Below are 21,583 nucleotides of genomic sequence, written 5' to 3'. Positions count from 1 at the left end.
AAAATCAACCAGGCTCTGATGGAGTCAGGCAAAGTTAATTTGACCTTTCTGTATATTTGCTATGCATATATGTTTTTCCAGTGTTTAGTCAAAAAATTAAAATGTTGACCTCTTCCAGAAAAAAAAAAACATAGTGTTGGAACCAGGAGTAACATTTTCTGCCTTCTGGGCATCATATGGTGTTGACACTTAAAATTAGCCATAAGTCTATATGTACGTTTGTCTCTCTGTGTGTATGTGTATCTATCTGTCCATCTGTCTGTGTGTATTTTAAGTGTGCAGTGTTTTGCACATGTTTAAGTGCACAGTGTACATAAACGCATGTTATGTTATGAGAAGGGTAATTAGATTTGATTTATTGTTCACCAAACATGATTTGCAAAACTAATCAAATTGAGATGACTGTGTTTTTCTCATGGAGCACAGATGGAGCACAGATGAGTAACTTGTTGACAATTTGCACTATGTCTCGAAATGATGTGAGATCTATACTTGGTTATCTGTAAGTCAAATACTATTAATAGTTATATTCTTTCATTTATAAAATACTTCAAAAGCCAAAATGAAAAATAAACTGGCCTTTCCGGCGGTGACGACCTCCCTACGAGAACATGCCTCTCGCAAAGGATCTTCTTCATCCCTCTCCAGAAGAGGAGAAGAGGAAACACAAGAAAAAGCGCCTGGTGCAGAGCCCCAATTCCTACTTTATGGATGTAAAGTGCCCAGGCTGCTATAACATCACCAGGGTCTTTAGCCATGCACAAACGGTAGTCTTGTGTGTTGGCTGCTCCACTGTTCTCTGTCAGCCTACAGGAGAAAAAGCAAGGCTGACAGAAGGATGCTCCTTCAGGAGGAAGCAGCACTGAAAGTACCTAATTCAAGATGAGGGGGAAACCACCCCAATAAACACATTTTGGATAAAAAAAACTGTGTTGATATTGTTAAAAACAAATCTATACAACTAAGAAAATTTTCCTAAAAATCTGGAAAGTAAAAAATGAATAAAGTGGAATGTGACTGTGTTGGTTCCAGTTTTCCACTTGACTCAAGCTTGAAGCATGGATCTGCCAGCAGGAACTGACTGATCCCATGCAGGATTTATTGGTTTGTTCCTCATGGTTTATTCAGCCTTCTTTATTTTTTTTAATTGAAAATACATTCCTCTCTCATACAATACACTCTGAGCAGTTTCCTCCCCATTCATTCCTCCCAGCCCCTCTCCACCTCCTCTCTCTCCTAGATCCATCCCCCTCTGTTTCCTGTCATATAAGAGCAGGGCCTCCATGAGACCACAGCCAAACAGAACAAAGCAAGATACAGTAATACAAGACATCACAATAGGAGGAAAAGAGTCCCAAGAGCACACAAAGGAGTCAGAGACACACCTGCTCTCACTGTTAGGAGCCCCACCAAAGCACCAAGCTAACAGCCATGACATATACACAGAGGACCTGGTGCAGACCCATGCGGGCCCTGCGTTTGCAGCTTCAGTCTCTATGAACCCATGTGAGCCCCACTTAGTTGATTCAGTCACCCTGCTTTCTTACACAACCTGGGACCACCTACCCAAGAGAGGCACTGCACATAGGGGCTTGGACTCTCCCACGTCAATCACCAATCAAAAAAGAAATCCCACAGATATGTTCACATAACACCCTTATAGAGGCATTTTCTCAATTAAGGTTTGCTCTATTCCGAAACATTCAATCTGAATTAATCCCTGCTTTCCAAGTGAGACGTGAGGTGTCATTATGATGAATAGAGGAAGACTTTGTATAGAATTTTTTAGATAGAAATGTGTAGATATAAATAGACACAAATTCTAAAACCAAGTGAAATAACACAATTTCCTCAGGAGTATCCATCGCCAGACCTTAGTAGAGTCCTGAAACTGCACATACCACTAAGCCTCATGTGAATGAGGCTTCTTTATACATTTCAGTGATAAAATTTAAAATTCAAATTAGGTGCAGTAGAAGAGCAACAGCAAAAATAGATAATAAAATGTAGAGAGAAAAAGTATGATACTCCCAATCCCCGTACATCTACTTTACACAGAAAGTACACCTCAAGTGTTTTGTTTTGTTTTGTTTTGTTTTTATTCATTGTTAATGTTTTGCCAGCATCACAACCCTTATGGGTATAATAATAAAAAAAAACTGGGTTGCTTAAACATAAGTACTGTGATGATGTATCAAGCACTCTAATATCAATGTAATAACTGAGATTACTGTTTTCATGACTTAAATGGTGAGAACCATAACCAGTGTGTACCTCGAATACAGTATTGATTCGCAAAAGTACAAAAGTGGTGTACAACCTAAAATGCATCCATTTCTGGGATTCTTTGCTTAATATTTTCAGTCTGCGATTGAGCCTTTGTAAAAGGTGCGAAAGCAGAACATTAGTTAAGTTGACCACTTATAATAAGAAAACACAATAGACAAAAATAATGAGCCTGTAAATTATGATTATCCAAAGGAAGTTCAGGAAAAAAAAAGACATTCCTTAAAAAAGAGAACTCTCTGTAAGTCTAGGGAACATTAAAAAGATATTTTGGCAAGAAAAATAAATGTGTTTTAAGAAAAAGAAGTGACTGGAAGCCTCCGAAGCATCATAAATATACAAATAGGACTAAGATGTCGCTGTTGGCAATGAAAGGACCATTGGAATTCACACCCAAGGTAATTACGCCATGAAGATTAAACGAAGCCACATCTCTACATTTGAAGAAAATGTAGAAAAGCTCACCATGGAAAGACATACTAACACCTGTATCTGTTACTTAAAAGAATCTCAACTTTGTAGAATTATTAAGAGCAGAGAAGAAGGCATTCAAAAACACAAAATAATGATATAATTTGTCTTATAATTATATAGAGTTATATGTATTTGGTGAAAAGATGTTATGAAACAAGCTGCCATAAGAACGGCATCTGCTTTTGTTTTTCGAGACAGCACAACACTGGAATCCACACAAAAACCACAGATGCTGTCACTTTCTTGAGCCTCGTTAGGATTGAGGGGGAAAGGTGTTCTGTTTTGTGGTCGGAAGAAACACAGTTCTGTCTAAGGACAAAGTTGACAAAGACTATGTTGGCCAGGGTTCTCAAGGGGAACAGAACTGCTAGAACAAATCTAAATACATAAAAGAGGGATGTATTATGATTGCTTAAAGGCTGTGGTCGGCCTAGTCCAACTATTGGGCTATTTCCCTGTGGAAAGTCCAAAAACCCAACAGTTGCTCACTCTATGAGGCAGGATGTATCAGCTGGTCTTCTACTTATGCTGGAATCTGGAGCTAGGCTCTAAAACCAGTAACAGAATGAGCTTGCCAGAGCATAAGGGCAAGTGTTTAAAAAGCAAAAACTTCTTTATCCCACATTCTTTTATATGGGCTGCCAGCAGAAGATATGTCCCTATTTTAGGGTGGGTCATGGGACATTAAATAATCCAGATTTAGGGTAGGTCTTACAATCTCAAATAATCCAATGAAGAAGAATACCTCACAGGTGTTTCCAGGTGCATGGGTTTTAGTGAATTCCAGATGTAGCCAAATTGACAACCAAGAACGGACATGAAAATGGCAGGGTGTTTTCTGCACTGAATTTGATTTCTAGGTTGTCCTGGATCCAACAAAAGCTGCTGCAGGCTACATTTCATCAAATGATTGAGACTGAAGTTATTACTGCCAACAAAAAAATCTCATTTAGCCATGAGAGTGGTCCTATGGTTCCTATTTACACAAATATTATCCAAAATTATGATCTGAAATTTTGTTGGTTGGGCATAATCACTCCCAAGAACAATGACCGCAAAGCATTGTTACAGCCCCCTTCAGCTGCAACTGAGCGTGGTATCTTTCCCATGGCAGCATCATTTTCATGAAAGATTTTCCAGAGAAATCAGTTTAAAAATGATATTTTTAGATAGACTATACTCACCTAATTTATATCTCTTGAAATGATATAGAATTCTATTTCTAATAAATGTCCACAGGTATCATTGTGTTTGGCATTTTTTGTTTGCTTCCATCAAATAGTTTAAGATTATGACAGAGAAAACAATTCTTTTTAACCAAGTGGTCCCTTACCTGGATGGCATGGCTAACTTTCTACTGTCCCTAGATGATTAGATAAAGGCACAAAATTTTACTTATTTTATTTCTCTAATAGTACCTTTAGACTAGAGAACCATAAAGTGGGAGTGTGGCATCCAAGATAATTTCACAGTTCATCAGATTCTTTGAGTAAACACACACACATTATATGTATATAAACATATAAGTTTATATGTGTGTGTTTATGTGTATATCAATGTAATAATGTACATGTATATTTATACATAAACATAAGTTCATTAATAACACTTAGTGTAAAAGGTCTCAGTGCATAGTAAAGGGAGGTTGAGGAAAGGGGAAGAATAAGAGCTGTAATTATATTCTAATCTAAAAATACCCTAAAACTTCCAGAGCAAAATTGGCTAAGGTGCACAGAATCTTAGTTTACTTCCACCCTCCTCTTTCACTCATGTAAGAATGAGTGAAAATGTTCTGATCTAACATGGTTGTATATGCTACATTAAATATTCATGAAGATAAAATGAAACTCACTTTCTTACTTAGGAAGTTTGCTGCTCACCTTGTTATTTAACTGCTTTCAGGTAGTTGTGTGAACAGCTAATGATATTTGTACTACACCCTACATGAGAGGAACTATCTTGGGACTCTGATTCATGATTTTAGACTGAGCATATGAGGTGAGTCTTAGACGTACTTTCAGTACCAAAACATCTGTGTAAAGACCTGTGGCTACAGCAGAACTGCTGGAATTTTAAGCTAGGATAACATTATAAAATAATAAAGTATAACTCTACTACATAATATATCTGGGATTGCTTGTAGAAGCATCTATTATACCTATGATACATTTTAAGACTATATATTCATACGTCTCGGTGCGTATTTTTGCTTATATATGATTATGTGCCTACTGATATGATTGTGCTTTTAGTGGTTTGTATCTACATGTCTGCTTCTGTGATTCCATGTGGTGTCTGCATGTTTATCTTTAGGTATATATACATATATATATACGTGAGTTTAACAGTGTCATATGTCTGCTAATGTGCATATTTAATATATGATTTACAATTTTAATTGGCTTTCTGTGATTTTATTTCTGTCATATATTTTTATATAAACTTAAAAATGAATATCAGGACATTGTAAACTTCACATGATGCTTTTAAAGTACCTTACATTAACTACTCACAAGCCTTCGCGGGGTGCTTAAATGTTTTACCCATTAAGGAACCAAACCAGTGCTATACAAAACAAGTATGGTATTTTAGTAACAACTGTAACCTTGATAATTCTGACAGTTATGCTGGTAACCAAGTCAGTTATATAAATATTTAACTGTTTCAATGTCTCTGGATGTCATCTTGACCACTAATTTAGACATTCTTTTTTTTTTTTTTTTTTTTGGTTTTTCGAGACAGGGTTTCTCTGTGTAGCCCTACCTGTCCTAGACTCACTTGGTAGACCAGGCTGGCCTCAAACTCACAGTGATCCTCCTGCCTCTGCCTCCTGAGTGCTGAGATTAAAGGAGTGCGCCACCACCCAGGCTAAACACTCTTATCTCATGAAAAAAATCATGATAGCCAAAACCACGGAGAGACTGTCTCTTTTAGCAAGTGTTGTAAAGTAGTTCAGGAAAATGATTGTGTGTCTGTATTCAACCCTGTATCTCAGGGACATACAGAGAAATGAACCAAATGCCCCACTTTGCAGTTGCAGAAATTAATTTCAAAGCCGCCATTAATTATTTTGCCTGCATATGAGTTTTAAATGAGTGACGTGTACTACTAATCTGCTAGAGCCTGATACCCAGAGACATTCAAGGTTGTACCCCTGACTACTCTCATTTAAATTATCAACTTAGTGTATGGAGATGCACTATTCAAAGTTTACTGATCATATTCTATGGCAAGGGAAGAGGTGTGTTTCTTTTTTTTCAGAAGAATTTCAATTGTTCATTTTCTTTCAAGTGTCTTTTCAGAATGTCTTAATGGCTTTGGGTCATACATCATTTAAAAATTCCAGGCTCTCTAGTTTGATGAAGACATTCCATTTAGGAATGACTTTTATAAAAGTTCCCACTCTCTGCCCAGCTGTGGGCCTCTGTATTTGCTCCTATCTATTACAGTTCCTCTAATGGTGGCTGAGCCGCTGATCCACAGGTTCAGTAGGATGTCATTGGGAGTCAATTTATCGATATATACTTTAGCAGAACATATATGGTTTTCTCTAGGCCCATGGCCTATTCAGTCTCTTGATCTTAGCTACCAGAGCAGTGTCAGCCATGGGTTCCATTTCATGCAATGGGCTTTGAATCCAGTCAGATATTGGTTTTTTTTACCCCCATAAATGTTGTGCCACTATTTTACCAGCATGTCTCATAGGCCTATCACCCTTATAGATCCCAGAGCTATATGAAAGAGGAGGCAGAAAGACTGCAAGAGGGAGAGGGAAACCATGTCTTCCAGGCTTAACAGGACTGATATACACATGAATAGAGACTGTGGCAGCATGCAACGAGGCTGCACAGGTTCAGGCCAGTCAGAATACCAGAGAGGAGAAGATGTGTCTGTGGACACCACCTCTAATCCCTAACCAAAGAGTTATCTTCAATTGACATCCACCTGTAAAGAAAAAAAAAGTTAGTTTTCTTTGATGGAGTTATTAATCACACCATGACCAGAAATAGAACACAGAAAGAATTCAGTGGTGTTTTGTTTTAATTGAAATCTCAGATTGTTCTATTTGGCCAATAAAGACTCAGGAGCCAGGTGTTGTGGTGAAAGATTTGCTAGCCTAGAGAGGCAGAGAAAGCACCCAGCTGACATTCCTACTCAGCTCACATCTCAATGGAGAAGGCCCCAAAGGCTCACTAGATTAGCTGACAGCCCAGAACCTAAGGCTAAAGGTTTACTAGATTAAGGCCAAAAAAAGCCAAAGACCAAGGAGATCAAGAGCTAAAGAGTTAAGAGTCAAAAAGTTAAAAGCTAAAGAGCTCAAGCTAAAATCCCAAGACCTCAAGAGCTAAAAACACCAGACCTCTTCTACCTCTACATGCTGTCTCAAATACCTCTCAACTCAAAGTCCCTCCTACTCTTTACTCTCTCTCAGCTGATTTCTTGCTCCACTTCTTCTCTTTGGGTTAACTTTATTAATTCCTGTGTACACATACCTCTTGGATTAAAGGTGTGTCTTAGGACTCAACCATGCCAAACAAAAGACAGGTTTTTACAGTTCATAATCTCAGGGATCACATTGGGATCAAATATCCTGTAACAATGTTTGGTTAGACTTTGTATTTCATGTAACTTTGTTTGAATTTTTTTTCATGTTCAAGACAACATTTTTCTGTGTAGCCTGGATGTCATGGAACACACTCTGTAGACCAGCCTAGCCTGAAACTCAAAGAATCAGTTGCCTCTGCCTCCAAAGTGCTGGGATTAAAGGCATAGGTCACTACAGCCCAGCTGTTTGGGAAATTTTCTTAGTTTTATTGGTCTTTTGCTTGTATACTATAGTTTTTGATTTTGTATTATTATAGGTTCTCTCTCTCTCTCTCTCTCTCTCTCTCTCTCTCTCTCTCTCTCTCTCTCTCTCTTTCTCTCTGTCTCTCTCTCTCTCTCTGTCTCTCTGTCTCTGTCTCTCTCTCTCTCCTCTCTCTCTCTCTCTCTCTCTCTCTCTCTCTCTCTCTCTGTGTGTGTGTGTGTGTGTGTGTATGAGTGTGCCTTCTCTTACTTATTTTGTTGTTATTCTGGTTAGTTTACCCATTTCACTTGTTTGTTTTCCAAAGAGAAAGAAGATGTGCAATTGGGTGTGTGTGAATGATGTGGCAGGAATTAGGGGAGATAAAATTGTAAGCAGAATGCATTATATGAAAGTTATTTTCAATAAAAATAAATAGGTAAAATAAAATAATGAAGGCTCTCACCCATAATTAAACATAAAAATGACAAATGTTGTAATCATACTGAATATGATTTTTAGTTTTAAAGACATTCCTGGTCATCTATTATTGTGGAACCTAAATTGAATGTATGGTAATACAGAAGAGATTAAATTAGCATGTATCATAGAGTATCTACATGCAAAAACAGAACACGATTGATCCCTGAAAGATAGAACTACATCAAGATCATTAGTCCCTTAGTGAGCAAAGAAGCTAAACAAAATCCATTTAACTGAGGCAAATATCCAAAGTAATGAGACTGAAAAGGACATGTTGTCAATTACTTAATAAACATTCTTGTAAAGTGAAAGGAAATATTAAATCCTGGCTAGTAAAACTTCCTTTACCTGTAGACTCTGTCAATACCATAAATGGTGTTATCAATATGCCTGTGGCTCAGTTACTAACCACCCACGCCAAGACTTTTCCATCTTCACATAGATATTTTCCTTCTACTTTTGCAAAGATATAATTGTCTATTCTATTTACAGTGGAAACCTATTGCCTTCAGTTTTGCTCAATCTTAACATCTTAATTACCTTCTCTGATAGTCTCATCCTAAACCTGAGGCATGCCATGTAGACGCTGGGCTTTATATGAGTGCTGGATCTGTGCTTACTTCCTTCATATCAGCTGTTAGAATTCTATCATTAAATAAACCATTATATTTGTGTAGCAAACACACATACCAGCATCTAAACAAACAAACTAATAAATAAACAAACAGAAAACAATCATCTCACAGAGCCCTCATTGACCCATATAATGCACATGGGACATCAAATTAGACATAACTCTGCAAGTGAAAGAGAGTGAATAGAGTGAGGAAAGGATAGAAACATGAGCAAGGGTGGGACTTCCAGGATGGCAAAGGTAAAGAGGCATGGACACTTCCAAATGAAGTAGGAAAATAAAGAATAACATTATACAAAACTAAAAGGAACCATCTGGGTCTCTGGTGGGAGACCAGAGAAGGAAACTGCAAATTGAAAATTGTTCATCAAGAAGAAATGACCTGAGGAAGAACCAAAGCATTTGGACTGTATCTACTTCCTCTTCTTCCCACCCTAACACCGTTCTAGAACAACTGAGGGTCTTTTCTTCTCGTCAAGAACAATAGCACCAACACGGAGGTTCCATCTTCCCCAGAATCCAGCCCTAGAACTATGTTCTACTTAGAGGAAAACAAACACTGATGTCTCACGTCTCCTGGGACAAACCACTAATCACAGCAAACACTGTAAGTGGGACCCCTGTTCACATGTAGAAAAGTGAGACCAAATTGACCATGATCGCCAACTTGTTCCTTGTCTATGACCAGCACCTGATAGCCAAGGCCATTACTAGAGTCATAAGCAGTCAGTTATCACCACCAGCTCTGCTGTGGTCATGCATGCATTCTTCTCCAGGAGAAAAAAGCCTGTTAGAAGAAGAGTTCCAGGACTTCTCTGAAGGATCCATATAAACAGAAAACTGACAACATCTTGCCTAGAAGAACAAGTAAAGGAGAGTGCTACTTCCTAGATAAAAAATAGGGGACAAATCACCGGCAAGTTGAATCGAATGAAGTAACAGGAGACACAACCAAGAAGAGGATCTGTGACTGTCATCATCACTGGGCGCTGAAAAGGCTGTATGCACATGTGAGCTACAACCACTCAGCGGCGTTTAGAGAAAAAAGGTGTACAGACTCAAATGTGCGGCGCAAACCATTTCACACAGTTTACTGACATAAGTTCCACTTCTGGTCCTTGCTACCCAAGAAATGTGAGCTAGCTATTCTGATGTGGGAGACTCTCGGGAAATCTAGGCTTAAAGTGAAAACCCTCGCAGTAAAAGACCCGTTATACAACAGTCACCAGAGAGAGCCTCCTAGGCCTTAATCCTTTGTTAGAAGTGAAAAAAATATGCATACTTAACTGACCTTTAAAAATCATCTCCAAGCTAATCTTGCATCGTCTCATAAAGGGTGAAATAATCTACCTGATAAAAGGTGACATCGGCTTTTAGGTTGTAAGTGCCTTACAGAGACAAAGGGATAACTCCTACAGAGCCAGTGTGAAAATGAAGTCTGTGGATAAAAGACCAAGATCATATTTATGCTGCACAATACACCAGAAAGAAAAAAGTCACAGAGCTAATTTGTCCAAGTATCTAAAAACAAAACAAAGCAAAAAAAAAAAATCTAAGCAGATTCATATCTAGAGTCACTGCTAGTAAGTGGTCACTGGTAGTAACTAGTCCTTGCTAGTAACTAGTTACTGCAAGTAACGAATCATTGCTAGTTGAATGTTAGTGACCATATATAGTTAACCATATATCAACTACTAGTATATTGTTAAGACTAGCATACCACACAGATCATTCTGTTTTTAAAACATTTGTGAAGACATTTAGGATCAAAGAAAATGAACAGGAAAAAAAAACCCCTACAGGTCACATTACTAATCTTTGATGAGTTTTAGATGATACCACAATATATCTATCATGACTCCAAACTTCTGATAGCAATTACATATGTAGATGACACTTTCATGCTTTTATGTAAAACAAATTATAATAAATTAAAAATGTCCATTTCTAATTTACCTATATGCTCTATATGTATATGCACACATGGTTATGCACACTCACACCAATACACTCAATGTTTAAGACAGATGATCATCTACTTGAAAAATCTAGAAACCTGGCTACTCCTCTAATAAGCTGCCAGTCACCCATGACATTGCTGTTATAAAAATTGTGCTTCTACAAAATGAAAATAAATGTGTGAAACTTGCCATAGTTTGCTTCCCCTTACTGTGAAAACCTTCATGACGAAAATCAACTTGGGGAGGAGGAGTGGGGTTATTTTATCTTATAGCTCACAGTCCACAGCTGACACAAGTCGAGGTAGGACCCAAAGGCAAGCACTGAAACAGAGGCCAAGGCAGCAAGCTGCTTACTGCCTTGCTCAGCTTGTTTTTCTATACAAAAGAGGACCACCTGCACAGAAGTGGCACCACCCACAGTGGATTGAGCTTTCCCCACAGCAATCACTAGTCAACACCAACAATAAATCAACAAAATCAAAGGCCCAGAGACATGCCCAAGGGCCTTCCAACTGAGGCATCTCCTCAATTTATATTCCTTCTCCTAAGATGATCCACGCTCATGTCAAGTTGGAAAAAACAAAAACCTAAAATCTAAAAAAGCAAACAGCACAAAAATTAAAAGCAGGACATTCCTTTAGATGTGAAAATCCTACTATCCTCGACAATTTATATAATGGGTTCTAAATAAAAAACTGGTGACAAGACCTTTAGTTCATGTTTTAACAAATATCTTACCAGTGAATGGTCCCAATACATAATGCCTGTAGCTGAAAATGAAGTTTCTCTCTCTCTCCTAGCTCCCTCCCTCCCTCCCTCCCTCCCTCCCTCCCTCCCTCTCTCTCTCTCTCTCTCTCTCTCTCTCTCTCTCTCTCTCTCTCTCTCTCTCTCTCTCTCTAATTATGAAGAGGAGCACACTAGGGAGCCTGTTTGGAGATCATATGAAAACTTCTGAGGTCAGTTCCCTCCTTCTCCTAGGCTTCTCTTTGTATTTTAGATGATTTTGTTCTAAACACTGTATAAAAATAGCAAGTTGACAGAGTCTAAAAAGTCACTGTTTGTTCCCACACTCCTTTTATATGAATCTAAAGGTGTTATATATTTTTTAAATTTTTCCTTCTAATATAAATTCTAGGTCAATATCATTTTAAGTGTTCTGCTATAAAGTGGAAGATAAATTGCTTAAATTAAAAGACCTGGAATTTCTATATCTAGGATCAAACTCTTATAACAAGAAAAATGTCCCTTTATTGTAAGGTTATTTAAACATGTTCTTAGTGTACTATCTGCGTGCTCCCATTGAAACATGCAGAACTGGGCTGCAAAAATCACACTTGTTGCCCTGCAGAGAACCTGGGTTCAATTCCTAACAATCTGGTGGCGTATAGTGACTCACATAAATTCATGCAGGAAAAACACTCATAAATATAAAGTTAAATAAATAATTTAAAGCAACCTTTTGAACTGCAGTTTTGCCCTGAAAAAGAAGTAACAAGTAAATGCAAACAATTTGTTCCAGGAAATTCATATCTCTTTAGGTCACAGATAGTAAGACATTTTATGTTTAAAGCACAGGAAAGTTTTCCTCATTTGGACTTTGGACTGAACACTATTTTAATTTTGTTTTCTATTCTGTAGTATAAGGGATAGAACCTAATACTTTTTTTCCCTGTTAAACTTTCTAATTAAACTTCACCCCATCCTTCTAACCTAGACCAATGATGATCATTAGATCCTTCACAGCCATCACTAGGAACACATGATGGTCACAGAGTCCACACACCTGGTCCAGTCCAGGCCAGGGCTAACCACACTTCAGCACCATTAACGTCTATGCACAGATTGAACATCACAGGTGTGTAATGACCACAGATATATAGTGACAGCAAGTATATAATGATCATAGGTATATGTTGATCACCGGTATATGGTGACCACAGGTATATGGTGACCACAGATATGGTGACCACAGGTAAATAATGTGCACATGGATATAACGTGCACAGGTATATAATGACAATGAACCCCATCTAACCCCAAAGTTAACATATAAAACCTATAGGTCACTTCAAATTTAGTTAATATTAGACTAAAATTTTCAATTATCATTTAGAAAGTTAATTTAACTCATGATTTAACTGGAATTCACATTTGTTACATTTAGCCTGTCTGAGACTAATGAGAGAAATTACAGGTCGTAAAGTGTGAAATTCTTACTGCATAAGCCTTAGAGAAGACAACACAGTAATATATTTTTACTCTGCATAACTTCTGATTGTTGCACTAACCTGTATGTTGTGCTTCCTAGTTAAGATGGAGGAGCTCTAGGTATCAGGCTTGCTGTTTAGTTTCTCCAGGCACAATGAACACAGAAATTAGGGGAAAATACTTTTACAACTTAAAATAAAGAAGAAGTGGTAATCGGAAAACAGGAAGCAACCTACAAGCAGAAATATAAAATTGACGTTAATGAATGGGACAGACGACTTTTCAAGATGTAACACATTGAAAATGTGTTAAAAAGGTACTCCCTGAGCAAAGAATATGAGACAATTTTTAAACAACTTGTTTACTGTTTTGGTAGTGTAAGCATCTATACAAGGATAGTTAGTGACAGTGAAATGTATTTATGCCATGTTTGCTTCACTTCAGAACGTTTTCAGCTGAACACTTCTGATTTTCATGCTGTTGTCATCAATTTGGCATACCGTTCTTCATTCTTGCTTTTATATTTGACATTACTCATGTTTACTTACAAGTTTTATGTTATGTTTAATTTTAAACATAATTTTATTGTGTAACTCAGGTTTCACAAAATGCTATGGGATAGGCATAAACTCTAAAATGTTTCTTCTGTAGTGAAATCGATTTGTATAAGCTTATTAAATTACAATCATGTTTTTTCATGTGATTCCTCAGTAGTTAAGGCCTTCGAGTCACTAGACCACTGTACATAAGCACGGGCCACCACGTGCTGCCCTACTTTAATGTTTTGGCAATCCTTCCTTGGTAAGTTACATCGCTTTCCAAACTTTAAAAGACTAATAACTATACACAGTGAAATGTTGTTCCTTTTTTGGTGTACTATTTCCAATTTGTATATACATATGTAGATTTTTTCATCCACTTCCATAAAACTGTAAGGAGGAAGGAAAACCAATAAAGGAGTGATAGGTTATAAAGAGTGAGCCCCCCCCCCAGTCCTGTGATAATATAAACTATGAATATTAGTATATGTGCAGATTTTAAAAACCACATCCAATGAAACTGGAATATTAAAATAAACAGGGAAAATGAAATATTTTGTATTTTTTTTAAGTTTAAAGAACATTGTACAATACATCTCATTAGTAACTAAACACACATAAACGGGAATCAGCTAATTTAGTTCTTGCCAAAGACAATATTCAAGGGCAAATGGAAGAATTTAAAATATGAACTCAGACTGCTCTCTAACATAAAACTTTGCTTATATATAACAAAAATATCTATCCACAATTTTTGAGTATTTTGCTTCTCTAAGATAGAATAAAGTCTCTAGAGAACTTGTGCACAGGGAGACCATGAATTTAAGTAGTAGCTTCGTTGCATGATTTGGTTTGTTTTTCCCAAGAAATAAGAACCGAGAGGATGTGGAAACCTTCCATTAGCTGGAGATAATAGATGAACGGCTAGGCTCTCCTACACATAATAAGTTCTTACATGTGAAATTTACTTGCATATTTGCAAAATAAATTTATTTATTTTAAATGACACATAAGAACATAAATTTATTTATAACACACATGTATAAATACATATTTATATTAATGTGATAGTTTGGTATGATATGTGTACATACATCACAGAAGAAGATCTTATGTTTAAATAGTCTTTTAACTGCTATCTCTTCAAAAACATTAATTTTTCTAAGGTGAAACATTTAGAGTCATATCCTTCAGGCTTTTTAAAGAACATTCTTTTACTTGCTGTCACCCTGCTGTGACCAGAAATCCGTGTTCTTATAAGTTGCTTCCTATCCATTGACTACTTTGCCGTTCTTCCGACTTCCTAGCCTCTAGTTTCAAGCTTCCATGGCATTGCCAGTTTCTGAGGAAAATATAAAAGTTATGTCAGACACTTGCCTCTTTGTCCAGGGCTTCCTTTTTTCAACATTATGGTCTCCATTTGCAATGTGTGTTGCTACACATAGCGATATTCATGAGTTAAGTAACAGACCCTCAGAATCCCCCCCCCCCAAGCAACTCATCTCAAAGCTGCTATAAGCAAAAATATAGTAAGCATAGGAGCACAGATATTTGCGAACTTGCTGAGTTTTGTTTCCCCACTATATACCTCCAAGAGTGGCACTGTTAGATCGTGTATTCATTCTGTTTCTAATGTATCTGGTAGCCTCCACATTGTTTTCCACAACGGACACACTGGTTTGCATTACCATCAAGAGTGCTCATTTTTCCCCCATCACAGCCTCCCCAGGATTTGTTATATTTGGTTCTCATAATAGTCATCTCTCAGAAATGACATTATATCTACTTCTATTGTTGTTTCTCCTGATGACTACTGTTGTTGAGCATTTTTCTCTGACCTTTTGACCTTTTATCTGCCTTCTTTTGAGAAGGTGTATTTTCAACTTAAATGCATCATTATGTGAACTATTTATTTGTCTTAATCACGCATTTTCAGAAGCTTTTAGAACAAAATTATTTTACAAATAGGTTGCCTCAGTTACTGTTCTTTAACTATGTGAGGACACATCATGACCAAGGCAACGTACAGAAAGAATTCACAGGCTAACTCTTATTTTTAGTGGTGCCATTCATTAATATAAGGTTGCTTCTTGTTTCTATGGAGTTGTGACACATAAAAACCAACAGTGAGCAGTAGGGTCTCTATGTGTGTGTCGGTATATGTTTGCTTCACTGTTTCTACTCTGAAATAATCATTTAAAGTAAAAATATTTACTTTTTCTTTAATGAATCTTAAAAACATTGGTTTATACATTTATGAACAAGTAAGATAATATCCTACATAAAACTTAAAAAATATTATGTCTCTAGAGTATCATAGCTTATAAAATAAATTTCTACATTATTCTAAACACTCCATTAGTTACCCAAAAAATGACCATGAATTACATTTAAATATGAATTTATTTAACTCTCAGAATCAGGAATTGGTATTTCTGTTGAAATGAGTATATAGGATCTAGGATTATTTTATGACCAAAGAAACTCTTTCCGTTAAAAGACTGATTTGTAATTGTTTCTAGTTTTATCCATAAATGACTTAGATGGAAAAGGAAAATGAGACAATCCCAGGTCCCCATGGTGAGTGGTTACTTAGCTGTGTTTCTTCTTAGTCTCTCCTTCCTCCAATTTCCCCACCAGCATGCTGGGCCTTTGAATTGTTATCAGTAACTGGGATGGACATTCTAATACTTATTGAAGGGAAATCTATAAGACTCCTATAATAGGATGTCTCATATGCCTTATCAATCAAAGGGCAACTGGCATTGAAAACAAGAAGCACAAGCCAGCCTGGAGAACCCAGAGATCAAGTGTCATTATTGAGGCTAGAGAGAATCTTTATCTTCATGGGAATCTTCAATGGCAAATTAGAGACATTCTTCGTGTGTGTGTGTGTGTGTGTGTGTGTGTGTGTGTGTGTGTGTGTGTGTGTGTTACATCTTACACACCTTGCCACAATTGCTATAACATCTTGGATAAGTGTTTTAATTTTTTTTTTTTTGCCTCCTCATCCTTCCAGAAGCTGAACTGCTCCTTTGTTTTTTAGAGCTGCTGATTGTGAATCTCAGAGTCTTAAAAGAGAAGCCAAATATATATTCCTCTTGTAAATGAAGAAATAAACCTATTTAAATGTTCTGGTGGCTCTCCAGTGGAACAGCCTATCTATAGATTTTCTAGCATTTGCATTAATTCAAAACTTATGTGTCAAATAGAGGTTAATATCTACATTTATTACTTTTAGCCTAGCTCTAGCCTTGTACATAGCAGAACTCAGTTAAGAGAGGAAGGTCATATTTTAGCTCTAGGTTCAGAGGACATGGTCCACTAGGTTGGGGGCATCATGGTAACTGGGTTGCTTATCTGGTGTCAGGATCTTGTAGGACAGCTTGCTCCTATGGCACTAATCTTAGATGAGAAAAATTTGAATCAAGAGCTCAAGCATACATCAGCTCAAGACACACTTTTAGCATCCCACTTCCTGTACTGATACCTCACGTATTAAAGCACCCACAGCCCCTGGAACAGAGCTATTAGCAGAGAAAAGAAGGAAAGGGGTTCAAGTGCATAAGCTTTTGGTGGATACTCCACCTTCAAGCCATAAAAATGTTTCATTTTTTAAAAATATATTTTATTAATTTATTCATATTACATCTAAATTATTATCCCATCCCTTGTATCCTCCCATTCCTCCCTCCCTCCCATTTTCCCCTTACTCCCCTCCCCTATGACTGTTCCTGAGGGGGATTACCTCCCCCTGTATATGCTCATAGGGTATCAAGTCTCTTCTTGGTAACCTGCTATCCTTCCTCTGAGTGCCACCAGGTCTCCCCATGAAGGGGAAGTGGTCAAATATGGGGCACCAGAGTTCCTGTGTATGTCAGACCCCACTTTCCACTCAACTGTGAAGAATGTCCTGTCCATTGGGTAGATCTGGGTAGGGGTTCAAAGTTTACTGCATGTATTGTTTTTGGCTGGTGCCATAGTTTGAGCAGGACCCCTGGGCCCAGATCCACCCATCATAATGTTCTTCTTGTACGTTTCTAGAACCCTCTGGATCCTTCAATTTCCCCGTTCTCCCATGCTTCTCTCACCTAGAATCCCAATAGGATGTCCTCCCCTCTGTCCCACTCTCCTGATAAGTGAAGACATTCATGGGACATGCCCCTTGGGCTAGTGTCCAGATATAAGGGAGTATATACCATAAATGGATTGAACTAGAAATGATCATAATGAGTGAATTAACCCAGAAGCATAACAATGTTTTATATCTTCGGCTTTTTATTTTTGTTTAGATCAAGAAGAAGAAGAAGATTGAACCTTCACTGATGTACAAGAAAACACCCTGAGCAATGCCTTGAAAACTAAAAATTTATTCTCACATCTATGCCACAATGCGTGATGTGTTTACTTCAGAACAAGTTTAATAGGAAGGCTTAGTGGAACAAAGTGGTAATGTATTGTGAGGTGTCCTTGGATCTGTGTGATTAAAGTTAATAACCACCCCTCCTCAATTTTATATAATGCAGGATGATAATTTTGTTTGGAAAATAATAGGTGGTGGGAAAATAGAGGAAGAAATAATTTCCACTCCAGCAACCTGCAGAGGAATCACACAGCTAAACTTCAGAGCAGGAGATCCAGGCTTGCAGAACTGACATTCAAAAGTGCAGTAATAGGATGTTTAAATATGTTAGCCCTATGCTGTCCTTTCATATTCTTTATAAGCACTACATAATGTTTGGCTCCTGTGGGTCTGTGTAAGACAGTGGCTCTCACAGGGACAGGTCATAAATACTGTCCCGCTGTTCTCTGCTTTACTGAGGTTAAGGGTAATTGTGTGAAGCTTAAAAATATATTGGTAGCATGACCCCGTGCCCCTGTGAGCTCAACATGAAGAGGAAGTCATGAGCACAGAAAGTTTCCACTTTATTTGAGGGTCACACAGGACAGAAAGGGACAAGACTGAGCCCTTGGTGTGCTCGTGAAGGAAAAACTATCGTAACAAGCTCACTCTGACTAGGAGGAAGCACAGAAGTCATCCTTCTGCCTCTTTTGAGAAGCTGATTAACACAAGCAAAAATTCCTTCTTTTTTTCATCTGGCCCATGATATCTTGTAACTAAAAGGTGAGCTGTAAGCTAATGAAGTAGGCTCAGAGCCTCCTGCAGTTCCCAAGTGTCTCAATCACACAGTCATTATTTTTGAATGGAAGTTAAGTAGTGCTGGCAACTTGAGAAAAACCACTGTGGTGGTTAAAAAAAAAGAAAAGAGAAAGAAAGGAAAAGTGGAAAGTATGGCTTTACATCTTCCTTCAGAAGTGAATGTATCTAACGCGGCCTGCAACCCCAGATCCAGGTATCCAAAAGCTCACCCTGGAACACCAGGCTATGGACCCAGACCAGTTATAATCTCTCTGCCTTCACCCCTCTCTCTCTCTCTCTCTCTCTCTCTCTCTCTCTCTCTCTCTGTGTGTGTGTGTGTGTATGTGTATATTTGTGTCTGTGTGTGTGTCTGTCTGTCTGACTGACTGACTCTCTTTTTCTGTCTCTGTCTCTCTGTGTCTCTGTGTCTCTGTCTGTCTGTCTCTGTCTCTGTCTCTCTCTCTGTTTGTTTGTGTGTGTGTGTGTGTGTGTGTGTCTGTCTGTCTGTCTGTCTGTCTGACCGACTGACTGACTCTGTCTCTTTTTCTGTCTCTGTCTCTCTGTGTCTCTGTGTCTCTGTGTCTCTCTGTCTGTCTCTCTGTCTCTGTCTGTCTCTGTCTCTCTCTGTCTCTCTCTCTTTCTGTCTCTCTCTCTGGTTTTTTTTTTTGTGTGTGTGTGTGTATGTGTGTGTGTGTGTGTGTATGTGTGTGTGTGTATGTGGTGTGCATTAGTTACTTTGGCTGATAACTAAAGTGATCCTTACCTTGCTGTGATCAAACCCATGAAGGTGAATACTCATGATTAAAAGAGCTACGCATTGCACCAGATTTTCTATCAATAGGAAAGCTTCCTCATTTATTCCTGAAAGGAGCTACTGATGAGGGGGAAACAAGACTGGAATAATCTTCTGTAGGAGGGAAGGCAGAACAAGTGCTGCTCTAAGTAAATAATCCATCCACAAACACAGTAGCCCTGAGCTGGGAGAGACTGGAACCAGGCAAAGTCCACATCCTCGGAGAGCAGCAGGGTTGGTAAGTTGCCAAGCTGGTGGGGAGATGACACATCACAACTCTGATTCAGTTTCCAAACATTTTCCTTCTTGTTGTCGTTGTCAAATTTTTAATTTTATTTAATTATGTTGGAGGATTGATAATATGCTTTCAATTTTTGTTTTGTTTCTTATTTTAGCTTTAATACATTTTCAGTCTTTTTTATTATTTTATTCTTGTTACATCTCAATGGTTATCCCATCCCTTGTATCCTCCCATTCCTCCCTCCCTCCCATTTTCCCCTTATTCCCCTCCCCTATGACTGTTCCTGAGGGGGATTTCCTCCCCCTGTATATGCTCATAGGGTATCAAGTCTCTTCTTGGTAACCTGCTGTCCTTCCTCTGAGTGCCACCAGGTCTCCCTCTCCAGGGGACATGGTCAAATGTGAGGCACCAGAGTATGTGAGAAAGTAATATCCTACTCTCCACTCTACTGTGGAGAATGTTCTGACCATTGGCTAGATCTGGGTAGGGGTTTAAGGTTTACTGCCTGTATTGTCCTTGGCTGGTGCCTTAGTTTGAGCGGAACCCCTGGGCCCAAATCTGCCTATCATAATGTTCTACTTGTAGGCTTCTAGGACCCTCTGGATCCTTCTACTTTGCCATTCTCCCATGATTCTCTCATCTAGAGTCCCAATAGGATGGCCTCCGCTCTACATTTTTATTAAAGTATAATAATGTCACTTTTCCTGTCCCTTTTCCTCCTCCAGTCACTCCTATGTCCTTTACCTCCAAATTCTTACATGCCCCCTGCTCAGATTAGTAGTCTTTACCACGTTACATATGCATGTATATATGTATGTGTAATACATATGCACAGAGAGAGAGAGAGAGAGAGAGAGAGAGAGAGAGAGAGAGAGACAGAGACAGAGACAGAGACAGAGACAGAGACACAGAGACAGAAACAGAGACAGAGACGGAGATGGAGACAGAGACAGACAGACCAAGAGAGAGAGACAGAGACAGAGTGAGACAGAGACAGACAGAGACAAAGGAGACAGAGACAGAGACAGAGACAGACAGACAGACTGAGAGAGAGAGAGAGACAGAGACAGAGTGAGACAGAGACAGAGACTGCTGAGTCAGTTTTGTTGTTTGCGTGCATGTGATCCAACATGTGGTCTAGGCTTCCATGGTACCAGAACATAATATGGAAGATGCCAAGGGCAGGAAACATTAACAGTCCTACCCAGCTGTGAAACCTATGGACCGCAGCAGTGAACGGCATAGAAAAATAACAGCAAAGGTGCAAGAAGTGGCACTCACATCTCAGTGGTAAAGCAGATGTCTAGCTGAACTTAAGACCCACTCAATAGGAAGGAAATCATGCGTGGTACTGAAAGCTCCCCATCTTGCTGAAATATGAGACTCAAGTCGGGGCATCCAATTTAGGGCTTGCCAGACATCAAGTAGGAACATGGTGTTAATTGTGTTTGCTTCTGTGACTGCCTTATGTAACCAAGTAAGTGATGCTAGAATATTAATTTCTAGTTGCATAACATCAACTAATTTAAAATGTATGTTTCCTAGTAGCAGAAATGTATAAATTATACCATAACAGGCTTAATGTGTATGGCAAGCCTTTTTGTTCTTAATCTCCAGCCGTATCTCATCCAACATGCATTCAGATGTCCTCTGTTGACTACACAGGCTGCTTTCAGAAATATTAAAAAGAAGAGTCATGTGCCCTGTTCTGCCTTTTCCAAAAATACCAAAGGGAGAAAGTATTTTTTTTTGTAACAGTAAATGTTTTCATTGAAGTTTAATAGGTTTTTTCATGAGTTTGATTTTTCTTGGTAAATGGTTCCTTGGCTCTCTTAGCAACATTTCAATGAGATATGATAAGAAGAAGATGTCTTGTAAAAGACAGAAAACTTTCTGTAAATAAGCTTTTTTAAAAAAAAATCAGGGAAATCCTAACTGGAGAATTAAATACACGTAATATTTCCCCCAAATAAGGTACTTTGATATTTTCCTCAAAAGAGCAAAGACAAAGAGACTATAATAAAAATTAATGAATGCACCA

At 38.1% G+C, this 21,583-nt stretch overlaps 1 protein-coding gene across 1 annotated transcript; it reads left to right on the top strand.

Moving 5' to 3' along the window:
- Nucleotides 1-582: 582 nt before the first annotated feature.
- On the top strand, nucleotides 583-927 carry LOC311584828 (small ribosomal subunit protein eS27-like). Its single transcript, XM_084759471.1, has one exon. It carries the CDS (start codon nucleotides 612-614, stop codon nucleotides 864-866), a length of 255 nt encoding a protein of 84 aa, XP_084615597.1. The 5' UTR covers nucleotides 583-611; the 3' UTR covers nucleotides 867-927.
- The last annotated feature ends 20,656 nt before the right edge of the window (nucleotides 928-21,583 follow it).

This window comes from Acomys minous, assembly GCF_964271855.1.
Source record: "Acomys minous genome assembly, chromosome: 15".
Lineage (NCBI taxonomy): Eukaryota > Metazoa > Chordata > Mammalia > Rodentia > Muridae > Acomys > Acomys minous.
This window is presented reverse-complemented; position numbering and strand designations above follow the sequence as displayed.

Coding starts and splice junctions, on each gene's coding strand:
- LOC311584828 (XM_084759471.1), top strand. CDS start 612: ATGCCTCTCGCAAAGGATCTTCTTCATCCCTCTCCAGAAGAGGAGAAG.